We start from the raw sequence: 25873 nt of genomic DNA, 5'->3' as shown, positions 1-25873 counted from the left end.
CGCAGGTTTGGCACAGGAGTGCTTGATCCTATCTTCTCATCCGAAATGCCAAGGCATTCAGCACCTGCATAATTCAATCCGATCCATGTATTCTAATCAAGCTGCAAATCTAAACCTGTCAACTCGGGTAACATTGCTCTGTCCTTTGAATGATGAGTGCTTTGCAGCTCCTCCTAAATCAATGCAATGCTCTGATGCATGCATATTATCTACTCGCTGATCTTACCCTCATCAATAATAATTTGATTTGGAGCAAATCCCATAGCTCAAGGTGGGGATCCAACTTTTCTAAGGAGTTTTTGATCCAGACACTGGGTATTATCCATCATAAGACAAGGAGTATTGTGTAAAAAATGTTTGTGCCAAACAGTTAAGCACTGCAAAAATCCTAAAGGCAGACAGGTGCCCCCAGCTCCAGCTCACAGGTTGGAAAATTGAGGCAAGGAGCACTTCATGCAACCAGGCAGTCAGTGACAGGTGAAGAAACAGAGCTGCTGGTGCCTTGCAAGCTGTGGTTCTCAGGAGATGGTACAGCTTCCTGGGCTCTTCCTCCAATTTCGTTCATCTTCTGTCTAACAGGCCTGAGCATCGTGTTTATCTCAGGTTTTATAGGAAACACTAGATGGCAAGGACTATGTGAAACAGCCTGGGGATGTGGACTGCACCTCCAGGGAGCTGCCCAGCACACACGATTCCAGGTAAGAAACACCCGTGGCAAATGCAGCAGCAGCTAACGCTAGGACTGGGAGCTTTGCACTTAATTGGCTTCATCAAAAACCTGATCAGGAAACACTCCCACTGAGAAGAGGACTTGCTAATTAATTGCTTGGACTTTTCCTGGGGAGGAAAGTGTGTTCCTTCATAATGCAGACTAATCAGAGACTCCCCCAGCCCTGCTGCCTTCTGAGGGCGATACCTTTTGAGCAGGAACACTCCCTGGGGCTGAATCCTGGGGCCAGGAGGGTCGATCTGTCTCCCTGCTTTCTCATCCCACACAGAACAGGCACAGGACATAGGGCTGCACCTCAGCAGGCCAGCCTCCAGAGCTGCTTTTCCAGCCTGCAGAGCCAATTTCAAAGGAGAGCTCAGCTGAGAGGCTGAAGCTGCTCTGCAGGTGGTTGTAGTAAAGCTCCCTTAGCTGCAAGGGGCTCTTCATCGTGACTGGGGCTCTGCCCCCCCTCTGCCTCGTGCCTTCGGGCGCAGACAGGCAGGACGCAGACAGCACTGAGCGTGGCCACCGGATCGATTCCCCCGGTGAGTCACTGGCTGCCAGAACAGAGCTGAATCATCTCGCTAGAGATGAGCGCCGGAGCCTAATTAAGGTGTGGACAGAAAGAAATCAGGACTTACCCTCCAAGGGAGACGGAAGATTTCACTCTGGACTTCATGATGGCCTGCTGATAGTACATGATCTGAGAGGGATCAGAAACAGCCGTGGTTAGGAGCAGGGAGATGTGAAGACGAGGCCAGCTCCATCCGAACCTGAGTGCTGGGGGAGGGCATCCTCCCAGTAACCCACTGGATGCCCACGGAATCACAGAATCCCTCAGCTCTCACAGCAAAGGGGCTATTTGCACCGAGCTTATTGCAAATATCACCAGAGCATTTTGCAATGTGCAAGTAATTAAAACCACTCTCCATGCTATATAAAAATTGGGTAATAGCTACCATTCTGGGCACCTAGAAACGCTCTGGATGATTTAGCATGTAATTATCATTGATCCTTGGCTGTCTCTATGCTGGCGCCGCTGGATGTAGCTCCCATGATTTCCCCACCACTAATTTTGATCGATTGGATTTCAGCCCCGCTATCAGCTCTTGCTGAGCCTTCCCATCGCTGGGAGAGCTGCTGGCTGCCTGTAGTGGGAGAAAACGTCCTGAAAACATATTGACTGGAAGCTTCATAGCTCAGAGACTCTGACAGCCAAACCCAGGCATTTTTAAAAAGAGTTTATCCCCTGCAAAGGGGGCTTTGGTCCCTCACACAATACTGAAATAAGCAATACATACAGGCTGAACGTGTAGAAATAAGGGAATGGTTAGTTACCTCTCTCCTATAAACATCCATTGTTTTTTTCTGTAACATAAAGAAACAAAAACCATTAAATTGGGGTGGGTGCTTGCACTCACCTTTTTTTGAAACATGAAAACACTGTTGCGGGGCTGCTCTTGTGCAGTGCTCTCCAATTAATTCTCATTACAATTAAAATCAAACACAGCAGCTCAGCTAATCAGGGTATCATCAAAGCTAAGAGCATCCACACACCGTAAATCGTGCCATTAGCTCTATTTACTATTTAGTGTTGCTTCTTCCATCACAGCCTGCCTGTGTGCCTTCAATTAAGGGGGTATTCTAATGTAGCTAAAATAGATTCGTTTACGAGACACAGATTAGATCATTCAATATTCGCTAAAGGAGACAGGAACCAACACATTGCAAAATACAAACACCACAATTAAAAGCCTCAGATGCAGTATCTGCTGCGCAAGGGGTGCTTACGTCGGGATTTGAGGAACGCAGACTGTGTTAGATGTCATCCACAAATGAGCAAGCAATTGAAGGCAAGAAATTAACTGCAGGGTGTTTATTCACCCAGCTTCCTTTGAAGCACAGTTACTTTGTGGGAAATAAACTTGAGGAAGGAGAGCGAAAGACAGGCTCAGTCGGTGATGCTCCCAGCCAGCCTTTAAAGGCTTCTGCAGCCTTTCAGTTCTGCATCTCCCATTTTAGCCAACAAGAGTCCTGCAGCTAATCTGCGGCCCAGAATCACCCCAGCCAATTAACCCCGTGGCAGACACCAGGCTGCAGAGTGCCTGGTGGAAGCACAGTGTTTGTGAGTGGTGAGGAAGGAAACATCTGGCAGCAAATGCCAGAGGCAGCCTGCGTCTCCCACCTTCCCAGCAGGGAACCTGCACACGGAGCTGCCCCTTTTGGGGTTGACACATCAACGGGGTACAAAGCTCTTGGTCAACAACAGGATCGTTGGCCACAGAGGCCGTACAGCCTCAGAACTGGAAGGCACAAGGATTACAGAGCAGCTTTTCACCCTTCTCGGCTTAGCTGCACCCCTGACGCCAGGAAAGCTCTTGTGCGGGCACCTCTTCTTCCCCCCCATTTCTACAGCAGCATTATTGTTTCAGATATGCTGTAGAAATGGAAGTCAAAATAAAAAAAAAACAAACCCCAAAAAGCCTCGCCACCTGCTTGCACAGAGAAACAAGCTGCAGTCACTGTCCTAGAAACGCCCTCTTTAGAGAACTTTCTGTTTCAGGTCACCTAATTCCTGCACAAGAGGAGCTCACTGTCTGCTTGGGGAACCTGAGACACAAGTGAGGCCCCATCAGATTTCCAAAGTGCCAGCTGACCTGTTCCGTTTGAGGAAACTTAAGAGTGGCTGGGGCATTTACTTTAGGAAAACCAAGAGGTCAAAACCATTAGAGGATTTTAAAAGGCCCCTCATATCTTCTTCTGCTTTGTCAGGTGGGTGCCTTGGGCAGGCGCGGTGCAGGGGTGAGGAGGTGGATGCTGGCTAACGGCTGGCCAGCAGCTCACGAGGCTGTTAGGTTGGGTTTGTCTTCTACAGGGGTCTCAGAGTCACGCAGCACACCACACACACCCGAGACAAATAGCTGTGGGGAAAGAGAAAGAGAACCCAGTAAGTTAAGCGTTACACAGAGCCAGAAATAAATTAAACCACCAGCACTGAAGAGAAGTTATATGTACATATGTAAAAAAAAAATAAAAGCTAATGAGACATCTGCATACAGGGAAAGATTTTTTGTAGGTGCATCCTACACCAAGGACCCCCTCCTGCTGCAGCAGGTAGGAGCTGGACAGCCTGGGAAGCTGGGGGGCTTTGGTGGGGTGCTCCTGAGTGGGGACTGCACAGAAAATGGGGCTATGGCATGAGAAGGGCTGAGCATGGCTCAGTTGTCACAAATTGAACTGGAGAGGACTCAAACAGGAACCCAGCACGGAGCACAGCATCCATCACCCCACCGATGACTGCAGGCGCTGGCTGTGCTCAGCCCTCTCCAGTTCTGAAACCAATAGCAACTGGGAAGGATCTCAGCTCTCACCCCATGGCTGCACATCATTTCATTTTCCTTCCTCCCACAGTGCTCCCCACAGCAGCGTTTCCAGCTTTGCTGCTGGTACCGTGACCCTGGCTATTCTCTGTCTCCTTTTGAGCTCCGCCAGTTGTCCCCGCTGCACTCCCCACCCCGACCCCCAGCTGCTGACAGCAGCAAGGCCCCATAGCACCCATCCGCCCTCTGCCATTTAGAAGGAAATCACATTTGGAACAAAAGTGTAATTTCTCATAACGAGATTAATTTTGCAATGCGCTTAATGAGTGACTTAGCGCAATTACCGTGGATAAGCTCCCCAGCCCTGCAGGCTTCCAATCAAAATGGCAATTAGTGAAAGAGCTCCGGCTGACTCAGGCGAGGGCCACATGCTCATTAGAAGCACATCCTCCTCCCCGGGACCCAGATCAGCCTCGTCACAGCTCTGCTGCCAGCTGAGCGCTCCCCGTGCACGCAGCTGCAAAGCGGAGCTGGGAGCCAGCCAGCACCCAAGCCGAGGGCTGATCCACGTGGCTGGAGCCCCGAGCTCCTACAGAGAGCTGGGACGTCCCCTGCTAGCTTCCAGCTGCATAACAGACCTCCTCTGCTCTCGGCGTGGGCTGTCCCGACCACGCTGTGGAGATGACGGTGATGGGTTTTGGCCCGTCGGGCTGCTGTGAGGTGTTTGCATGGGATGCAAACAGCTGGACAGCAGCTTTCACGTGTGCCCAGATGGAGCTCAGAGGGAATTTTAGACCTGGTCGAATCACCCTGCAGTCTGCCTGTTCCCTGAATGCTGGCAGTGCCTCCCTTGCAGGTCAGTAAGCAGCAAAAATGAGCAGCAGGACGCTGCGCAAAGCACCTGCGCCAAGCACGGGGCAGCACCAACAGCCTGCCCCCCTGCACAGCTCACTTTCCTCCAGTCAGAGCAAAAACCTGCAGGCACCGCCTCTCTCAATGAGCAGCAGCACTGGAGCATGCAGCCAGCTGCTTCTGCACACACAAACCCCCCTTTTGGTGTGCAAACCTCCCTGCAGGCAGCCAGCTGGGAGCCCTGCACTCCAGAGGTAAATTCAGCACCTAGCACACACCCATCTACACACACAGCCCTGCTGCGCTCGTGTTTCCCCCCCCCAACAGCTGGAAATCAGCCTTTGAGCAGTCCAGATGTTGGGTTCCTTTCAAATAGCCGTTTTTTCCCCCGATCTTGTTCATTTGCTCCTGATCCCGTTGGTTCACCAGACGGATGCAGCGGAAGCCGCGTGTTTATGGGGCAGCCAAACTGACGGAGGCTGGGGAAATTGAAGGTCAGCAGCGACTACAGGGAACTGCTGCAGCTGGTTTGCTGCATGCAGCACACCAGGGTGTTTCGTTCAGGAGTCCCTGAATTGAGCACAGTGATTTTGGCTAGGATAGAGCATCATTTTAAAGGCCTTCTGCTGACAGAAGAAGGCAAAAGCCACACCGGCAGGAGAGCCAGTGGGCTCTGGCAGTTGCCTGGTAACTCACTGAGCAGCAATGCTTCATCCTGAGCCCGAGACCTGGGTTAAAAAAGGCTAAAGCAGCCCTTAATTAGCTGATCAATGGACAACGATTGCTGCCTTGCTTCTCCTGTCCAGCTACAACTCCTAACTCATTGTAATAGCGTGCCCACGGGTCAGCGATGAAAGTCCCCTTGGAAGGAGTGCAACGTGTGGCTGAGCGCCTGTTTATCTATCAATTAGAGCGAGCAGCTCACCAAAGGGTCTGAGGCAAGTGAAAAAGAGATGTTCTTGCCACTAGCAGCTTCAAAGAAGCCATCCTGATGTCAGGAATGAATTATCACTGGGAGTCTTTTCTTTCTCGGCTGTCAAGATAAAGGTAAATTAATTGGCCAGTGAAGTCAAACTGTATCGAGTGGGATCGGAGTCAAAAATCCAACAAATGGGTGCTGGATTCAAGCACTTGTTTTCTGCTCCTGTTGTTTCACCTATGTCAGAGCAAGAGGCTGGGCCCACACAAAACATCAGTAAAACTCCCTGCTGCCTTAGCAAGGGATGGGATACAAACAAATACAGCCCAGGTCCGAATTTACAGACAGATTCACCCCTGCTGCTCAACAGAGGCTGCTGAGCCACAGGTGTTTCTGTTTGTTGTGCTTTCTGCAGCCTGCAGGGAAAAAGAAAAAAAAAAAAAAGCTTCAAGTCCAGTGGTGAATATGTGTGAGCTTTTGGCTGTCCACAGATTTTGGATTTTTTTTTGGTTTTTGGATGCCTATGGGCTTTCAGGCTATTTGCAAAGCTAAAACCTCTTGTGTCGGCTGTAAAACTGTGGGTGAGAAGCTGGCTACTCCTCTTCCATTTCTCTCTTTCCCCCCTCCTGCTCTCTCTCTCTCTCTCTCTCTCTCTCTGTTTCTCTTTCCCTCTCTCTCTCAAAAAACAAGGGCTCTCTGCAGCTGCTACTTACAGCAAGAAAAAAAATAAAATACACCCCAAACCTACATTTTGCTCATTTTCAGTCTCTATGGTAACAGAACACAGTTGGCCAAAGCAATTATCCTGCCTCTGGCTGTTGAGATGTTTAAAGGCTGTTACAAAAATGAGAAGTTGTGGGAATGCAGCGAGTGTGATCGCAGTCACATTTGCATTTAATTGCTGAGACACGCTCTGGCTTCACTTTCAGATGAACACCATTAAGTGCACAAACACAGGATCGCTTTAAAGGGCTGGGGAAGGAGCAGGAGATCAGCTCCAGCTCCTCCTCGAGCTGCGTTCACCTCATTGTGGACTCCAAACCAGTCCCACCCAGTTGCAGCCTCCACAGTCTCAGTTCATTAATTGTGTTTCTTTATGGTTCAGCCTCACAATGTGAATTCTCACACAACTATTGTGTCTCCCACCCACCACCCCAACTTTTTGCCACACATTTACCCCCACGGAGGGATTCTGCCATTTTATTTTAAACTCGAATCTTTCCTCTGGTCCTTTACACTCCCCAAGCCCACGCTGAGTTCATTCAGCACTAACAACAAGGCAGCAATCAGCATCTGCGGGCAGAGGATTCCTTAATTCAGCCTCACCAGCAGAGAAAACACTTCCTCTAGCTACACACACACCGACGGATGTGTCATGGAAGCTGACAAAGCCAGAAGAAGCTGCCAAAGCCTATTTTGAGGGCCCCACACCCTGGACAATGAGACAGCTTCAACTTCTGGCACATTTGGCTGTCGTGGCCGGGCTGACTTGCACAGCCCACGTTCCCACCAAAAAACACCATCCCGGGGACATTGTCTGGGTCCTCCCAAACGAATCCAGCAGTGAACGAATGCTGCCTCACCTGGTTTACCTTATTTTCATTGGGATCTGTCGCACGGTCTAATCCATACTCCAGGACGTCGAGCATGCCGGGCTGTTAGGAGCAGGAAACAAGCAGAGCTTTGTCACTGATTTAAAGTCAGGGGGACACACGAATGTACAGGGAGGTTCCCAAGCCCTGAGGGCTGCCACTCGTCACTCTCCGCTCTCACCTTCAAAACCTCTGACCTGAGAGCACGGAGCACAGCCCCAGAGCAGGCTGCGAGCAGCACAGGTTTGCCCCATGGCCCCCTTTTTCTCTGCTCATGGCTCTCTACATTTCACACTGGGTCCAGGCTGACCCCTTCCCTGCAGTGGGGTGCACACCCCGGGGCTGTGACCATGGCTGTTCCCCTAGCAGGCAGGAGCTTGTCCCAGGGGCTCTAAGAGGGCACTGCTGAGATAAAAGCCACACACCTCCATCCTCTACTTACAGGAGTCCGGTTCACAAGCCAGTAGGCTCTCTCCTGGCAGTCCAGGGCGTACCTGTCCGCCTTCTTCCGCTCCTTCCCTGCCCTGCAAAGCCAAGAACGGGCAATCAGGAATGTTTCTCCCCTAAAAACATCAAGATGACAAAGGTGGCACATCCTCAGCCCCCCCACCATGGGAGCTCTGCATCAGGCTCCTGACCACAGCCTCGCACAGCTAATTCTGGACTACGCCGCCCGCCGTTCACATGGCCGCACATGACTGCCTCTCCTCCCTGCTTCTAGCTTTTGAGAAATCGTCTTCTTCCCGAGCTCAGCTGGAAGCAGACACATCCTCTTTTGATCAGGCAGCCAGCCCTGCGGTCGGGTTTCACCCTGAAACCCCCGCTGCTTGCAGCCAGCCCCGCTGCTTCGTGTCCACCCACCCCCGATGGCACCGTGCGGTACCTGAGCAGCGCTGTGCAGAGATGCTGCCCACACCCAGCCTGGCACCCCTCAGTAAAAGGCACATTTCTCAGAGAAATTATTTGGAAAGCAGTGCCAAGCTGCGTTCCCAGGCACTAAAAAACTCAATCTCTACTATTAAGCAGAAGAGGAACTAGCGTGGTTTGGGGCTGAACCAACTCATTTTTTCCCAGACGAGCCCTGGGCACATTTCAGTGCTGAGCATGGGCAAGGGAGCATCCCCGACGGGGTGTTTGCATGAGGCCACCCTGCTGTGGCCGAATGCGGTGGCTGTGGGCTGCTCTGCACCGCTCAGCACCACCGAACAGCCTCAGCCACGTCAAATCCACTGGTTCAGGCACTGTGTCAGCATCCACCTCCAGAACGGCATTTGGTATCTCTGAGCCCAAGTTTGACCTCAATTTACAAGAGCAACAGCGCCATGCTTAATGAGACAGTTATCTGATGAGCTGCACGCTGACGGCTTGGCTCCCATCCCAGCGAAGGCAGAAACGGCTGCAGAACGGCAGGGGCAGCGCATGGCACGCTGCAAGGTAAGAAATGCTAAAAGGAAGCCACAGAACGAGGCAAGATCTTATCTCCAAAGGAACGATCCCATCTCATTTCCACCGACTTTCCTGGGAATCTGACGGATTCAGCTCCCCACATCAAGTCGTTCTGGCACGCTGCCTAAGCATGTATTTCAGAGTTTTCTCCAGAAGTCTCTGCTGGGAACACTTCTTGATTCAGGCCTGACGTTCTGCCGTGAGATGTGTACAAACAGTAACTGAAACAGCCCAGTAATAGCTGGTGGCCGGACCTGCAAATGCTCACGGACAACCTTGGCATTGAGCTAAAGGCAGCTGTACCTCACGGGGCGTGCATGCTGCAGCAGCTTCTGCAGGGAATCGCATCAGGTGCAACATCTCAGCCTCCCCTTTCACACTTGTACATGTGCAAAAAACACTTGTGAAGAGCCATGTGCTTATGTCAGCTGGAAGGGCTCCCACCCCTGTGCTCTCGCTCTGACAAACCACACCGATTCCTGGTCCCTGGTGGACAAATGTCAGGCAGGGAGAGAAATGCAGGTGCAGCAGGTGAGGGTGAGACTTCACAAGGAGGTGTCCAGTCATTTGGAAACGGCTGAAATCCTGCACTTGTGGTGTGTGTAGTGAGCAAAGTTTCCACGTTCAATGGAGAACCCCTCAGCCCAATATGAACAGCAGCTTTATTTCACCATCCTGAGGAGCACTTGCAAGTTATTTTAAAACTGCAGTTTATGCTTTAAGCTGTAATTTAACTGTGTACCGAGACAGGAAAGCTCTGCCTCCTCATACCCTCCCCAGTGATGCAAATAACAGAACGCAAGTCAACTCACTTATACTGCTCTTTGGCTTGCATAATAACAAAATCCCACTTGTAGTTTATTTTTTTATTGAGCATGTTGTAATGTTCCTGGAATAAAAATGAAAAAGCAGTTAGTGTGAAAATTCTGGATAAGGTGCTCCCAGACTGGGGTTTTCTTCACTCTCCATAGCTCCACCAGGCCAGGCTGGCAACTGAGCCAAAAAATCTGGATTGCTCTGAATGTAATTATATGAATTGCAACAATTTGAAATGCCATAGCAAGGAGAGCAATTACTCCTGCTAAAATTGTCACTGAATTAAGAGTATTTTTCTGCATTAGCCAAATATTTCAATTCCACAGCTTTGGCTTTTGACACAAATGGAGTAACACCTCATTGAAAAGAGATGATTTTTGCCATGCCCCTTTCACAGCAATGGAGGGCTACAAATTATACAGCAACTTAGGGGGTTGCAGTGGAATGAGTACAGCATCTCCTTACCTTTTCATATTCTTCTAAAATCCCCTTCCTCTTAATGTTCTTCTTTGCTAGGTAAATTGCTGCGGATGGAGAAGCACACAAGCAGTCAGCTATACTTAGACCAACATATTCAAGAATAATTAATAAATTGCCCCCATGGAAAACACAGGGACCTTGGTCTGTTATAATTCCCTCCTGGGCATGAGCTCCAAGCTCACAAAAGCTCACTGAAGAAAAATGAACCTGCTGCTTTGCTTTGTCACCAGCACTTCGCAAGGCAGTGTGTTGGTGGGGAGCAACCACGGTGGCGTGTGCCTTCCACCAGCAGCTCCTCCTCCTCTGGGAGCTCAGGCAGGGCTTCAGGGGTCAAACTATACTGGGACAAATCTTTAAGATGTTGAGGTTTCTTAGAGTTCAGCCTCCAAGTTTTCCAGTTACAGGCCAATGTTTTCTTCCAAGTTCTATTTAAAGCATTCCAATGTAAAATGTGCTTTTTTTCCAGAAGTTCTACAGCACAACATAGATAAAACCACAGAGGACAATCTTGGCATAAACAAACTCATCCATGAACTGCACAGCCCAGAGGAGCAAATCAGGCTGATCAGCTATAGTTTCATCACCAGCCCAATAGTAAAAGGCATCATCATGGCAGCAAAAGATTGATAGGGAAGAGCTGTCAAGAGATATTGGCAGGCACTGTGCATGATGTACAGAAAGAACCATCTCTGGATGCAGGGCTCGATCCGAACCTTCAGGAAGACAGCCTTGGGCTCATATCCAGAAATACACTTAAGGATTTAGGGAAATCTAACCTTGTGTTTAAAGTCTTCTGTACCCAGCAGAGCATTTTAGATGTATTCCAGTCTGATGGAACTTGTTGGAATGTAAGAGGAGTTTAAGCATGTCACATCACCAAGGGCACAGCAAGGTGTGCACATCCAGAGCGTTCCCTCCACTCAGCATCACACACCACCGTGCACAAAACAATATGAAAGAAAACCTAAGGGCTGGTCACAGGACTGCAAGCACAAACACGTGGACTGGTTATATCCCTCCTAGACACATACAACGCTATCACGTACCGTAGTCTGTGTCATCAGCAGGCCAGCTCTGCGTGGGCCAGAAATACGGCGTCTGCAGAAAAAAAAAAACAAGCCTTTTGCTAGTGCACAACAGCCTTGAACTCATGCCAAGCAGCACACAGCACTGCCCACACCAGAGGGAGAAGAAACCTTTCCTCTGCCCCGCTGAGAACCTGAGCTCCTTAGCGGTGTCAGCACACGCGGCGGTGCAGGACGGCTACAGGAGAAGAATCGGGGTCATCAGGCTGCTGATGCCAACCCCACTTCTGCCCTGCAGCCACTCAACGTGGCCAACCTTACACTGCTGCCTGGGCATTTGGACCGAGATGCTGGAGCCAGATTTGTCAGCATGAGGGGAACAGACTTCTCATTCAAAGTACCCCTAATTTCCCATCATAGTGGAAGCTCTCCAGCCGTGAACCTCGATAATACCCCACCTTTACTGTGGGTTTTGTGCATTCACTGTTCAGCCTCCCCACACCATGCTACAATCACTCACGGATTCCACTTGCTGCATTAAAGCTGGAAGGAAGCATACATTTGCAGGAAAGGACAGCTATTTTAAAGCTGAGCAGGAACACTAATTTAGTTAAAGGAAGTATCACGGTTTGCCTGTAAACCGTGCTCTGATACCCAGCACCGACATCAGGCTGGGGGAACTGGTCTGAGGCTGCTCTGTGGATCCCTTTTTCCTTCCTCCCATACCCTGAGTGATTCGCACGGCTACAGCACAGGGCCTCGTGGCTCCAGCTCCTGGGGAACTGCCCTCGGAGCCTGTTTCCAAACCTCATGCTGAGCTCCCTCGCTTTACACAAGGTGTAACTCACCTGGAACCTGTACAGACTACCATCTGTCTTCAGGGTGAGATTCTTTGGCTCCTGAAGAGGGTAGATGTACCCATATTTGACGAACAGGTCCCCCAGGTGTAGTGCCTCTGAAAACAGAGAAGGCAGATGTTTGATTGCACGGAAACACTGAGCTGGAATTTGGAAGTGAGCTGCTACTCAGGAGAGAAGAATTCATCTAGGAGGTTTTGTCTATGCAGATCTTAAAGTTTTACAGCTCAAATCTGCACATCACTTTTTACATTTCTACCCACCTTCATCAGTGATCTGCAGACGCTGGAGAATCCACTGCAGTATGTCGTTACCTGTAAAGCAGAGAACACATCAGGCACTCGAAAGCAGGAGTGTGCAATCTGCAGGCCAAAAGGAGACCTCTCCACTCCTCACCTACCGCTGTCCCTGGAGCCCAGGGACTGCGCAGACCCCTTCTTGCAAATATCACGGCTGATATCTCCCTGGCCATGCTGTCATCCTGCCGTTCTCCTGACCATGTAGGTGTCAGTCTTTGTCTGGGAGCAGGAGCACGAGGCAGGCAGCAAACTCAGGAGGACACACTCAGGTGTACAGAAGCACACACGGCCTGAGCAACGCTTAAACCCCAACCACTGGGTGACTTGGGTGGTGCAACCACTTACACTCACGGGAAAAGGGAAGTGCCCCTTGTTTTGCAAATCTTGCCTTGAAAGATTCATTGCAAAGCATCTCCGGGTTCACAGAGCATGGTCCTGTCCTGATTGTAATAACAGCCCGGTGACCGGTCCCCTCCAGCCCTCTAAGGGAGACAAGTTTCAGAGCAGAAGGGTATCCAGGTCTGAGATCCAAGCTGCAGCAGTAACAGGCCACGTGAAACCCAAACAAGATCTCTGCATTCACAAACTCTCCATCTCCCTCTGGCTTTGGTCAGTCCTACCCCGGTCAGCACGAACATCCACTGGTTTTAGTTTTCTGTTCTGGGAGGCAAATTGCATTAACCTCCTTCCACGTAAACAGGACCAGAGGAAAACGCACTCAACTCCTGATCAGTTATTGGCCTTTTCCTCCAAAAGTCTCCCAGGATTGCAGATCGAAACGCTGACCTTTCTTGACATTGCAGTGATGACTTAGCTTTCTAATAGGGGCTTAGAGCTCTTATCCTACCGCCTGCTTCCTGAAATAGATGAAATTAAAGGATTATCTCATCACTCATTTCTAGACAGCTCGCTCTGTAAGCTTTTTCTCCCAAAGGCACGCATTGAACACGAACGTTTCTTTGTCTCCTCGGCTGTAAGCCATTTTACTGATGCTGAATCCACCTAGTTAGCTGCCTGCGTGCAAAGACCCGAGCTCTCCTCTGTGCACCTGCATCCACTGATTGAATCACCCTCCTGTCTTCACCATCCCTTTATTAAAAACGAATTAGTCTCTTAGGCAACACCCAGAAGCCAACCAGTACACATGCAACTCTTGCAACACCAAAACCATCACAGTTTAGAGAGTGATGACTGTGGTGCAAGGAGACTGCAACTCCCTTGCCTAGCAGAATTGGACTAAAATGCATGACTTGTGCGAGAGGTAACGTGCAGCAAGCCTGGCTAAGGAAGCAGAACAAAGCCCACGGCACGCAAAGACAACGAGCAGCAACGGGCATCTTCCCTCCACACCAGCCAGCCACGGCCTTTTGGGAAGTGGTGTTCACACCGGCCAGACATCAGGAGAAGTACTTGTTCCCTCTGCACTTGGTCTGGCTGGCACGTCATCTGCACTACAGGAGGAACTTTTCTGCCCTAACCATGCAGTAAGGGCTAGGGGAGGCAAGAACACGTCTTTTGCAGATGCAGAGCACCCCAACAAGGTCTGCTGTGCGACAGCTGTGTGAGCCAGGCTCTGGATATGCTACAACACGTGGAGGATGCTCGTGAGAATGAGCTTCACCCAACTTCTCCTTACCCTTTGACTGACTCTGACTGGATCCATGGGCAACTGCCTTAAACCTCTGTGCCTCTGCTTCTGCATTTAAGGGAAAAAAAAAACAAACAGGGCAAACAAAATGCAGAGCCTACAGGGCTTCACAATCATGCTCGGGATGAATTCAGCTATTTGGCTGAGCTCTCTCCTGATCTGCCCACAGCAAGCTCTTTGGTTTCAGGGGGATTTTGTGTTCTGAATTTCAAAGTTCTGCAGAAAAAAAAAAATCAGGAGGAAACATTGGTTCAGTATGTGTGAATATTTATAGTGGAAGGTCCCCCACAAGGGCTTTTGTGGAGGCTTGGAGAACAGGGAGCAGAGATACTGGTGGTGCATTGCTGCTGCCCTGTGAAAGAAGCTAGCAGGCACAAAGGAGACTGTGCTAAGAGCTGCCTGTACCGCTAGACATGACACCTCACAACCCAGCTCCACGTCTTGTTTCTTCTCCAGCCTGCTTGAAGGAGGGAAAGCTGTCACTTAGAGGCAAAGGAGTGGGCTGAATATTTTGTTCTTTTCCTGCATGATGAAGAAAAATGATTATTATCAGAAAATGTTAAAGGGGAGACTAATTGCTTGTTGCTCATTTCTGAAGCATGATATCTCATTTCGATTCCACTCTGCCTCTTTTAATCAGATTTTAATATTTATCCTTATTTGTGACCCAGCATTGCCAGCAATACTCCAGGTCTGGAGGCTGCAGCACCTGTTCACCTCTGCTCTAAGAGAAACTCGTGTGAGATAGCTGAAAGTGTGTGATTAGAAATCTCTGTGTCTCTTATTCAAAGAGCTAGGAATGAAACAAGACACGAGTGAGAGGAAGATAAAGGGAGATCTCAGGGGCCATACAGCAAATATTCATTGGGAACATGGGCTCCAATGTGCCCCCATGAAGCAATAACCCAGTGGTGGCCAAGGAGCCTGCACACACAGTTTTTCCATGATTAAGTTTTTGGCCTGGACCCCAGAGAAGCTCTTACCTGCCACGGCATGGGGGATGTTGGTGATCATCACCCTCTGCGTCTGTGTCTTGATGCCCGTGTCTGGGTTCTGCATCTCCATCATCAGCGCCTCGATCTGCAACACATAATGGGATGGGTTACAGGAGGGAGCTCAGCACCACTGCAGCTCCCAGCAGCATCCCAGGAATGGATGCAACACCTCAACACCTCCCCTTTCCAGGAGGGTTCCTACTCCTCCTACAAAAGCCGATGTCAGCTTTTGTGCTGACTCAGTGTCACTGCCTCCTACAGACAGCACATGCACAGGCAGGGTGTGCAGACGAGGGACAGGAACTAACCACGCCATGAGAGAGAAATGTTAAAAAATTCTGAGCTTTTCTTTTATTTTTTTAACAGGCCTAGCACCGTCACATTTTTCTTTTATTGACAGAAATCTCTGCTACCCATCAAAGTTCTTCTCTGGTTCAGTGGGCTCCTGGCTGGGGCAATAAGGGAAAAAAAAAAAAAAAAGGAAGGAAATAAAATCTGGAAAGCTGCTTTTGTTGCAAAAATACCCCAGCTGTGCACATTTGTAGGTATTGCACCATGCACCGAGAAAACAAGCAATATTTTGGCCATCACCCAGCCAGCAAAGGTTCTGCTTCTGGTCTGCAGAGAACAACCAAGAAGAGCACCGGGAAAAGCCCCGTGCTTTGCTGTGGGGCTGAGCAAGAAGCGAGAGCCCCGGGGAGACGAGAAGGGCCCAACCTGAGGAAGCACAGCTGGGGATTTTCAAAGGCATTTTCCTTCTCTTACATTTCACATCCTGACAGCAACACCCTAACGGAGCACGAGCCTCCTGCTCAGGTGAGGGGTCTGCAGAAGATGCTCTTCCTTTTGCCTTCTGCTGCCGGAGATATTCAATCCAAATTGCCCCACCAGGACCGATTCAGTCTCTCTGCACTTCCATTCAGGGAGGCAGTAGCTTTTTAGCTGGGATCAGTGGATTTAATGAACGGGACTTGATGACACCCCGGCACAATGAGGGGCATTGTTTCCACAGGCACCACAGTGACTTTGGTCCCCGGGCTTGCCAAGTTCAGCGAGGATTTAAGCTGTAGTGACAGGATGCAATCTGGGCTTGACAGTAAAAATGTATTTTCAACTGTGTTTAAAGCCAGTGGCAAATTATGACTGTAACAGAGAGGGCTGCTAACATCTCACACAAGTACTTCGATATAAATACTCCCATAAAATACTTCAAAATAGCAAAACCAGACCCAAACCAATGCAACGTGACGATTTTTTAAAGACATTTTAACTGACCCACTGAGCTGAACCCATTTATTTCAGTGACAGCACCATCTTGGCCAGATGCAGCACGGACAAAGTCGTCACCTCCTTGGTTACCTTCTGAGATCTGAGACTTGTGGGTTCAGCTTCAGCTGATGGATGAGGAACGGGACTTTTCTCGTGCAAGAGAGCTGCGAGACCCTAATTTACTCACTCTGAGCTGAAAGTCCTCCCTCTCTCCAGCCCACATGGCTCTGCAATCTCTTGGGTCCCGATTTCAGCCTCAGCAAGACCCAGACCAGGCGTGGAGAGGCGCCCACGCAGCCACACAATACGGGATGAAGCAGGACGGTCCCACAGGTAGGGCACTGATTTAGGAACCTCATATTGAGTTCAAATCCCCGAGATCCCCCTAAGCAAATGCAGGGGATCTCGGGGAATTCCCTTAGCCTCTCTGTAACCCTCTGCTCTGCAAGGCAGTATCTCCTCACCCCGCAGGGACACCGGGAGGTAAATTCAGGCTGCTCATTGCCACCAAATTGCTGCACAGCGGGCAAACCCCAGCTCAGCCTGCCTCTTCCCCTTCTCCCAAGGGAAGCCCAGCTCATTCCAGGTTGCTGGAGACGAGGAGCCCGCCAGCGGGAGGCCCGGTTAAAACCCAGCGAGGATATTTCCCTGCTTTGCTAAGGGCTGTCACCCATTTTGTCACGCTTTGGGCCGGGGAAGCAGCGCCTGGTTTGAGCTCTGCAGGGCGAGAAGCCACTTCCTGCCCTCGGTCGATGGGTGGGGGACGTGCAGAGAGGTAAATACGAGAGGAGCCGGGCTCTGGAGCAAGCTCGCCTCGAGCACCGAGCTGCCACAAGGTTCGAACCCCGCCGAGGAGTCCCGCCGGGCCAGCCGGAGCATCGGCACGGGGGCGGCGTCACCCCAAAAACCGCAGCGAAGACAACAGGAAAACTGCCTCCCGACCGCTCAGCGGGGTTGTGATGTGCAGAGCGAAGCTCTCCAAGCCGGCAGCAGTAAGAAAAAGCATTTCGGGAGCCCCCAGGATGGAGAGGGGCCTCCCTGCGAGGTGCTCACCGGCAGCTGATGTGCTTCGGATGGAAAGATGAGGAATTTTCCAGCAGCTTTGGTGCTGGAATTAAACACCTGCAGCCTCCGCTGTGACCGTGTGCCCAGCTCTGGTCCCCCCCAGTGCCTCGCACCACCTGTAAAAAACCCCAAACACCTCCCTGCCCCGCTCCCCAGGTAGCAGCACACGCTTCCCTCGTTACTCCAGCCTCGGAAGGCTAACTCCATTATTTTTTTTTCTGTTTACAACAGTCCTGCTTTGCATATTTGGTGATGATCAGGAAAAATATAAAAGAAAAGAAAAGAAGAGTCCCTTGTTACCCAGCTAAAACTTCCTGCTTTTCCTTAGCCAAAGCTGAGGGCCAGAGACCTGTTCCCACCCCACACACACACACACCCTGAGGCTGTAACTGGGGAAAGGAGGGCTGTGGCTGCCTCTGCCCTTCCCCATCAGGCCGCCAACCCCACTGCTAATTAAACCCACAAGGAAGCAAACCCAAAGCAAAGGGCAGCTGTGCACCTGGCCTCACCAGGGCATGAGCTTCTCGTCCCTAGGAGACCATGGGGAATGAGGAAGGGGCTCTCCTGTGCCCACAGACGGGGCATCACACCACCCACAGGTTTCCTGGCAGCTCAGCTCCAGCAGCGTATGGGGCCTCAGGTAAACGGGAGCCTCCTGAAGGGCTCCTTCCAGTGACACCCCAATTCCAGCACTAACACCCCGCTGGAAACGGCCAGGGGGATGAAGAGAAGCTGGAGAGCCTCTGTGGGATGAGGGTGCTGGGATGAGAAGCCCCTGGCCCTGCTGCAGGTCCAGGAGGAGCCGCCTGGCCGCCAGGGACCAGAGCAAGGAGGAGGCAGAGGCAAATCCAGCAAACCCTACCCACCAGCTCTGAGTCACGATGCAGCTCCTGTGGCACAGCAAGGAAAAGCACACAGCCCACCAGCTGCCAGCGAGCACGGCCCCAGGCAAAGTCCCATCGCAGCATCTGGCCTGAAATGTGCCTTTTGGGGGCTTTCTCCCTGTCCTCAGGGACTTTCTTGGCAGTTTAGGAAAAAAAAAAAATGTAATAAATCAGCCTAAGCATCAGTCACGGGCATTTTGTGGGGAGCATCACAGAGCCCTGGGGGGCTCCTTGGTTCCCCTGGGGGTCAGACACGAAGAGCGAGGCCCGCAGAGCAGCCCCACAGCAGGTACACGGCGCTGCCCACCCCCAGAGCAAACTCCTTTTTATCTCCCCTGACCGACCATGGGACTGCTCTGGCCATGAGAGTCCTGCTGGAGACACATCGTGGACACAGCACAGACCCGTGGGCACCCAGCAATGCAGGAAACCCCTTGTGCTGCTGGCACGAACCACAGCTACGGCATCCGTGCCAGCTGGTGGCAAAGCACGAGCCCGGACTTAAGCAATTAACAAAGCTTCTCTCCAGGATTTTAGCTCCTCGAGGCTCTAAGCCCGCAAGGCGCTCGCTGGAGGCATGCCAGGCACTTGGATCCCACCGGGGACAGTCACGAAAGGTCTGCGGGGTGGCAGGGCTGTGCCCCGGGGCCACAGCCATCAGCACAGGTACTGTAAGAGCTGAGGCTCATCCACAGCTTCCCTGAGGTCTGGAAGAAAAAGCGGAGGAAGGGAAGCAGAGGTGAGAGCCGAAGCTGGCCTGCTGACCGTCCAGGAGCTCCCCTTCCTAAGGGCTAGAGCAAGAACTCCTCGAATCCTCTGCTGCTCAGTGAGCTGCTGTGCTTGAACAGCTCTGCTCACCTGAGGAACTCCGAGCGCTTTGCGAGGATGGCTACACCCCCGTGGAGCAGCTGAAGCACAGCTGGGGGAGGTTTTCCCAAAGCACACAGCTTCTCCTCCGCGCTCCTGCGTAAAACCCCGCAGGGTGTTACTCAGTGCAGAGTTTGGCCCAGCGTGTTTCCTCCGGCAGGGCTCCCCAGCCGAATTTACCTCGAAAGACACAGCCCCGAAGAAAATCTCCTCCTTGCTTCCTCCAGTAAGAGGAGCACGGGGGGGCTCTTGTTGTGCCGGGCTCTCACCTGAGCGCTGAACAGCCTCAATTTTCCCCCCTTTTTCCCCCAGAACCTCCCCAGCTCCTCAGGTCGGGGGCGTTGCAGGAGAGCTGTGATTCGAGCAGCGGCTGGGGGCTGTGCTCGTCGCTGGGCATCCAGCTAATTCCACTCAACAAGATAAGCCACGGGCAGGAGAGGTGGGTGGCAGGGGAGCTAGCTTAACACTCTGCTTTCTGAAACCTCGGCAGATAGCAGCTGCGCTAAAACCGGTTACACTTCTGAATGAATGCTGCAGGAAAAAAAAACACTGAATGCTTTACAAGATTACACATCGCATCCAAACGCGTGGGCATGCGTCTTCCCACTCCTTCAACTGTTTCTGGTCACAAATACGCTCGTTTCTGGAAAAGGAAAAAGTGGAAAGAGGCAGGGAGCAAGCTGCTGGCCAGGATGTGTGCCCTGGAAGCAGGCAGGGGCTGGGAGCACTGGGAACGCACCGCAGGCCGTAACACGGAGCAGAAGTGGGCGGCCGGGCACCATGTGCGATGGGATTTCCCCTAGGGAATGACACGGTTTTTGGGGAAACACATAGGAGAGGGAGAAAAACTGTCACAGTAATTCATCTGAAGCAATTCTAAATAAATAAATCAAAATTGCAGATTTCTTTTCCCCTGTGACTTCTGACCAGCTCGCCGCCAGCCCCCTAACCCCAAACCGGGCGGGTGCCAGCAGGGCTCCAGGTGGCTCCGCAACAGGTCCCGGCCCCGGGGATGGGGACGGGACCCCAAAAAGGCTCCGGGGAGCCGCAGCCTGGCGGGATGCTCGGGTGGCTGGGCGTGGGGTGGATACGGGGACCCCTGCCTGGACCATCTGAGAGCACTGCCTCGAGCATGGCATGGCATAGGATGGCATGGCACGATATAGCATGGCATGTCACGACACGGCATCGCATGTCACGACATGGCTTAATACAAGCCCGGCGTAACCCCCAGCGCTGCCAGGCGGGCTGTGAGCTCACCTTTTTCAGGAAGGCCATCCGAGGCCGGTAGCGCTGCCCCTGGTCCAGCCGTGTGACGGTCATTGCGGAGCGGAGCGGGGCCGAGCCGAGCCGAGCCGAGCCGTGCCCGCCGGGCAGCACCTGCCCCCCGCCGCCCCCCGCCACCGCCGCCTCCCGGCCCCCTAAGGGGGCGGAGCCTCCGCCGCGCGTCGTAGCCAATCAGCGCCCGCCGCGCCCCCGGCTCATTTGCATAGAGGCGAGGGGCGGCGCGGCTGCCGCCTCGGGGCGCTAGTGGGGAGCGGGAGGGGGGCGTGGCCTCAGCATGGTGGGCGTGGTCTTAGGGTGTGGGGGCGTGGTCTGGGCGCGGGTGGGCGTGGCCTGGGCAGGGTCGGATTCTGCTCTGGGTGCTGGGCTCTGGGTGCTGCCCTTGGGGGCTTTGGGGGATGCTCCTGGGGGGCTCTGGGGTTTGGGGGCTGCCCCTAGGGGGCTCTGGGAGCTGCTCCTGGGGGGCTCTGGGGTCTGGGGGCTTCCCCTGGGGGGCTCTGGGGGCTGCCCCTGGGGGTCTCTGGGGTCTGGGGGCTGCTCCTGGGGGGCTCTGGGGGCCAGGCGTGGGGGGCAGGCAGGGATTTGTCCCCAGCAGGCTCCCTGCAGAGCCCCCACGCAGCGCTCCCATCATAGAATCAGGGAGAAACCCTCCCCAAAACGCTCCTGGCGGGGGTAACGCAGGGTGCTGTGGCCACAGGCAGGGGCTCAGGCACTCGTGCCCTGAATGGCAGCAGCTGTCACCGGCCCTGCCTGCGTGGTTTTGGGGCTTGGGTGGATTTGTCATGCGAGGAAAGGGTGAGTAACGGTGCCCGGAGGAAGCCCGCAGGGTTACGGGGCGCTTCCTCGCGAGGCAACCGACTCACACTGCTGGGTGGGGGATCAGGACATGATGGCAGCGCTGGAAACTGTGAGCGGGGTTTGTGGGGTCGCTCGGGTGAAGGGCGGAATTTCCTCCTGCTGCTGGGGAGCACAGGGGGCTGGGACACCCCACACACCGCAGCTGATGGTGCCAGGGCTCAGGGTGGGCATCCCCTGGGTCTCCTGCCCGCCGGGTGGGCACGGTGCCTTTTGTCCTTGCACACCTATAGGTGCTGCGTGAGTAAAGCCACACACTGCAGGTCCATTTCCACCACACTTTGTGACAGCTCCGACATGCCACGCTGTGCTCATGTGCTTCAGGAAAGCACGTTGGCTCAAACAGAGCTTCCTCCCCTCATACCGACACCCTGAAGGCACAGGCGTTGCTCTGCTGCCCTCGTGGAAGTTTTATCTCCATCTCTGTTCTTTCACAGCGTCTGAACAAGCCAGCGCTTTGGAAGGCTCCTCTCCTGTGTCTGCTTGGAGCCATTCCCATGTGAAATCCCCGCGTGAGTCACAGCAGCCACTGGCTCGCAGACACTCCTTACTTTCCAGAGGCTTTTCCACCATGCTGCGGTCTGTGCTGCTTGCTAACTTGATGCCGATGAGTAACCTCTGGCATTCCACACGCTCGTATCAAAGTTAGCCTACCTCATGCTCCAAGGCATCAGCTGCCTGACAGAAGGAGCAGGAGGAGAGCTCTGCACGCGCTTGCAGTGCCTCCTAATTCAAGTGCTGAGTTGCTGTTGGGTTTCTCAAAATCCTCAGATCCTCAGGCCCTCCGAAACTGCCAAGACGACAGAAACTCTGGTGGCACTGCCTGTTCTGTGGGCAAACAGGAGAGAGGGAATTACAAGGGGAGTCCAACAATAAAGGGAAAAAACAGTGAAAGCGTGCAGGCATTTTGAAGGTGGTAGCGAACAAAAGTGAGACAGATATCAGCAGGAGAATAGGATGTCTGTAACTCCTGGACATGATACCAGGGTAAATGACACTCAAAAAGATGTAGTTCAGTTTCTTGGTTTTGTAAGCCAACTGGGAAAACTCTTTATAAACTACAGATGTTTTTTTTTTCTGAACTGCTCTTGGCGCTGCCCCCCTGCAGGACCCAGAAGCAGCCCAGGTGAGACACAAACACTGGCCTAAATAAAGGATTAGTTACCACCAACTGCATGCACCCCATGCAGAGGAACAAAACCAGTCATTTCACCCCAAAATACTGCTTTTACATGTGTCATTGAGGCATCTAGGTGTCTTAGTTAGGAGAAACACTTTTGAAAACTGGGGCTACCCATGAATTCAAAAAAAAACAAACCAAAACTTCCTTGCAGGAGATCCAGGAGAAATAGCTGGAAGGAGCTCCAGCTCAGGTGGGAGCTCTAACCTTGCCGAGCCCTGAAGCTCCTGGCAATGTTATACCCTGCTGTCCCACCCTGACACCCTCCTCATAGCCCAGGTTTGGATTTTTTCAATTTCTATTCTTCCCTGACAAGCTCAAATAAAACTTATGAGCACGTCTCTGCCTGTTACAAAACTACCTCGTGTCTTTGTTAGAAAAACACCCAATATAAATTCAGCGATGATAACATCTGGAAATGACACAAACCAGCAAACACAGAGATCAGAGATGAGCCGCGCTTCACCTGCTGCCCAGGTGAATTACCCCAGCTCTTAATGCACCATGGCAGATTTGCCACGTGAAGCACGAGGCATCTAAAGCTGATTAGACAAGCTTGTAAAGGGCAGACAGCCCTGGGCTTTAATGACAAAACCCTCACTGGTGGAGAACGGAGAGACATTTACTGTCCCTGATACAGTCCTGCAGTTATTTGTGTGAATTTGTGAGTCAGGAAAGCAATGGGCTTGGACAGCGGGGCAGAGTAGCAGACGGAGGGCTGGCAGAAGCCTTGCAGGCTCCCTGCCTTCCCACTAATTTCTGGTTCCCTGTGTTATTCCTGACCTGTTCCACACAGGGAAAGGTCTGCTCAGAATTAAACTGTATCTTCTGGTCCTCCTTGTGAAGTCCCTGTGGGTAACTTTCACTCTCACCAGATGAAGCAACAATTCTTGTCGCTTTCTCTTGTGGAAAGCGCTGCAGGTGGAATCCCCCCAGGTTTAAAGATCACATTTCCTACGTGGTTGCCCCTTCTTCACACATCAGAAGTTCATCATGCAACACAAAAGGCATGTGGTGAGTAACTACCTTTCTATCTAAGGAAACAGGGGCCGGCGGTGAGGGGAAGGAAGGAGTAACGCAAATGAATCAGTGAGAATGGCCCTGCAAGTGTGTCAAGCTCAGGCTGAATTTCGGTACGCAGTTCCTTCCAGGAAGATTTCAAAGCAGTTTATCAAAAAAAAAAGAGTGCAAACTTGGCAGAGAGAGAGGCATGACTTAATCTCAGGTCTCCCAATAAGGCAATGGTTGAAGCAGTATCTCCCCAGCCCATTGTCCTGTGTGGCAGGGCACACGCACTCCAAGTGAGAGGCTTCCTTAGCTGCCGCATGGGAAGAGCTGTGAGCAGGAACGGGCAGCAAGCATTCATTTCCCATCACTCCTGGACTTTCCAGGGACAGGAATGCTAAGTTAAGAAGTGTCAAAGGGAAAGGAAAAAAAAAAAAAAAAAGGAAAACAGAAAAACCTTGTGCACCCTGCCTTGGAGATGAAACTTGGCTGCTTGGGAGAGAGGATGCAGCTGGGCTCGCTCACACCTGATGCAGGACAGAGCTATTTGGCTTCTCCTGCTGAGCCGGCTAACATTCAGTCTCCTCTCCATGGAAATCTGTCATCCTCAGAGCAGGAATAGCCCTTCCCTCGCTGCAGTACCCTGAGGGCCATGTTGGTTTGCCAGGAGATTGGGAACAATGCACCTAGGAGGCTCTGAAGGGCTTGGCCACTGCTGGGAACGTGAAAGGGAGAGGAGCGATGGCAGCACTGAGGGGAGGCCACGGATGGCCCAGCCCTTAGGAGATGTGGACAGCTGGAAATGTGGAACGCAAGTATCAGAGAAAGAAGTGACAAATTTGGGAGTGGGGTGGCAGCCAGCAGCAGTGACAGGGAGCTGCCCGGGGACGGCCAGCAGGAAGCAGCTGCCTGGAGCACTGCGGCTGCAGGGAGAGGCTCCAGCAAGTCACTGGGAAGGAGAGTGGGTGGGCAGAGTGACACAAAAAGAGGGAAAAGAGGAAGGAAAAGGGCAAAACTGAGACTGCCAGGGAGAGCTGATGAGGGACTGAAGCAGTCTTGAAGGAAGCACAGGTAGACCTAGGAGACACCTGACTATCGTGAAGCAGATCTGACCTCTGGTGAAGGATATCCTGGGTTAGGAAGGTGGTTTTGCTGTTGAAAGACACCAAGAAATAGCTATTACTCTTCATTCCTTCCCCTGTTATTGTTACCGCCCAGGTTTTAGGTGCATTTTGCTGACGGCCTGGAGGAGAAGGACTCATTATGGCATCCCTGCACGGGCCTGGCTGTCAGCTGCCTCTTCTGCTTCACGACTTTTATTTTTCCTAAACTGCATCTACTGCCTTCTGCTTTTTTTGTTGTTGTTATACTTCACTGGTAGGTGTTAATTTGCTTCTCAGAAAGGAGGCAATCACTGTTTTTAAACCTTGGACAAGAGCTCACAAATTACTGTCTTCCATGTCTGTACTAAAACCACCAGGATGTGCTTATTAGGTGACTATATGAATTTTATACCACATCCTGCCCTCCTATAAGAAATGTTGTTTTGTTTTCTTTTTTGCAAAGCCATATGGAAGGAGACCCTTCCAGTAGAGGCACAGTGATATTTCCTTGAGTTAAATTCAACTCAGTTTCCTCCGTCCTTTCTTCCTATTTTCTAATTTAGGATTATCGTTAGAAAAAGCAGAAACACGCTGAGAGAAAAGATCAGCAGGCATCACATTTGAGATGTAAGGAGAAATGAAAAAAACATTTAAGGTTGCCAGTTATCCTGTGGACCACATCTCGTCAGCGCAGTCCTGCATTGGCAGTGCCGTGTCACCTCACACTACGCTGGTTTATATGTCAGCATTTGTAGGGTAATTTTTTATGTTATATATGTGATTAGTAGAACAATTGTGCCGAGGGATGGATCACACGAGGAGTGGGATTTTCAATCCTTGTTTGTGCTCAGTATATTACTTGCTTTACCCATCACATGAAGGGACATTAACTTTTAGGAAAAGTTCAATATTAAATACATTCAAAGGGCCAAGCCCTGCTGGGAGGCCAGCAGTGTTCGTTCAGCGTGTTATATACGGAGTGATAATTCATGTTGAGAAAATGGTTGATATTAATAAAGGGGGAGATTTGGGAGTGTATACTTTATTTTATAAGTATAAATATTACAAAATTCAGATTGAGATTTCATTTATAACCAGCGTGTTGCCATCACCTAGCAGCACGGCAACGCTCTCCTCAGCGGAACCAAGCAGTGCACACCGAAACGTTGAGCCCGCTTCCACAAAACCACTCGAGCCGCAAAGATATTTTAGTATAAAACCATTTTATTTCCTCACTGAGAACGCTTCACCAAGAGCTGAGCACCCCGAGGTGCGTGTTTGTGTGTGTGGGGGGGGAGTGAAGCGCCTCACATCCACCATGGCGCCGCGCTTCCCGCCATTTCCTGTCAGGCCGGGCAACGCGCGGGCGGGGCGGTGGCGGCGCTGAGGCGAGGCGGGGCGGG

The 25873-nt window shown here is 51.8% G+C and overlaps 1 protein-coding gene across 2 annotated transcripts in view; it reads right to left on the bottom strand.

Annotated features, from left to right (window-relative positions):
- Window positions 1-21374, bottom strand: part of RGS9 (regulator of G protein signaling 9) — a 33694-nt gene extending 12320 nt beyond the window's left edge. The window contains exons 1-13 of one of the 2 annotated variants that reach the window (XM_072025895.1): window positions 21370-21374; window positions 20304-20401; window positions 14947-15043; window positions 13952-14011; window positions 12280-12330; window positions 12008-12114; window positions 11181-11232; window positions 10120-10178; window positions 9651-9727; window positions 7835-7916; window positions 7393-7455; window positions 2048-2077; window positions 1351-1412 (exon numbers count right to left, since the gene is read on the bottom strand). In XM_072025895.1, the coding sequence (XP_071881996.1) occupies window positions 1351-1412; window positions 2048-2077; window positions 7393-7455; window positions 7835-7916; window positions 9651-9727; window positions 10120-10178; window positions 11181-11232; window positions 12008-12114; window positions 12280-12330; window positions 13952-14011; window positions 14947-15043; window positions 20304-20366 (803 nt within the window). In that variant the 5' untranslated portion in view covers window positions 20367-20401; window positions 21370-21374. Of the gene's footprint in view, window positions 1-1350; window positions 1413-2047; window positions 2078-7392; window positions 7456-7834; window positions 7917-9650; window positions 9728-10119; window positions 10179-11180; window positions 11233-12007; window positions 12115-12279; window positions 12331-13951; window positions 14012-14946; window positions 15044-20303; window positions 20503-21369 lie in introns of those variants that run through there. The other variant, XM_038165222.2, reaches the window with a different exon arrangement.
- Between the last annotated feature and the right edge of the window lie 4499 nt (window positions 21375-25873).

Source organism: Anas platyrhynchos, chromosome 19, assembly GCF_047663525.1.
Source record: "Anas platyrhynchos isolate ZD024472 breed Pekin duck chromosome 19, IASCAAS_PekinDuck_T2T, whole genome shotgun sequence".
Classification (NCBI taxonomy): domain Eukaryota; kingdom Metazoa; phylum Chordata; class Aves; order Anseriformes; family Anatidae; genus Anas; species Anas platyrhynchos.
This window is presented reverse-complemented; position numbering and strand designations above follow the sequence as displayed.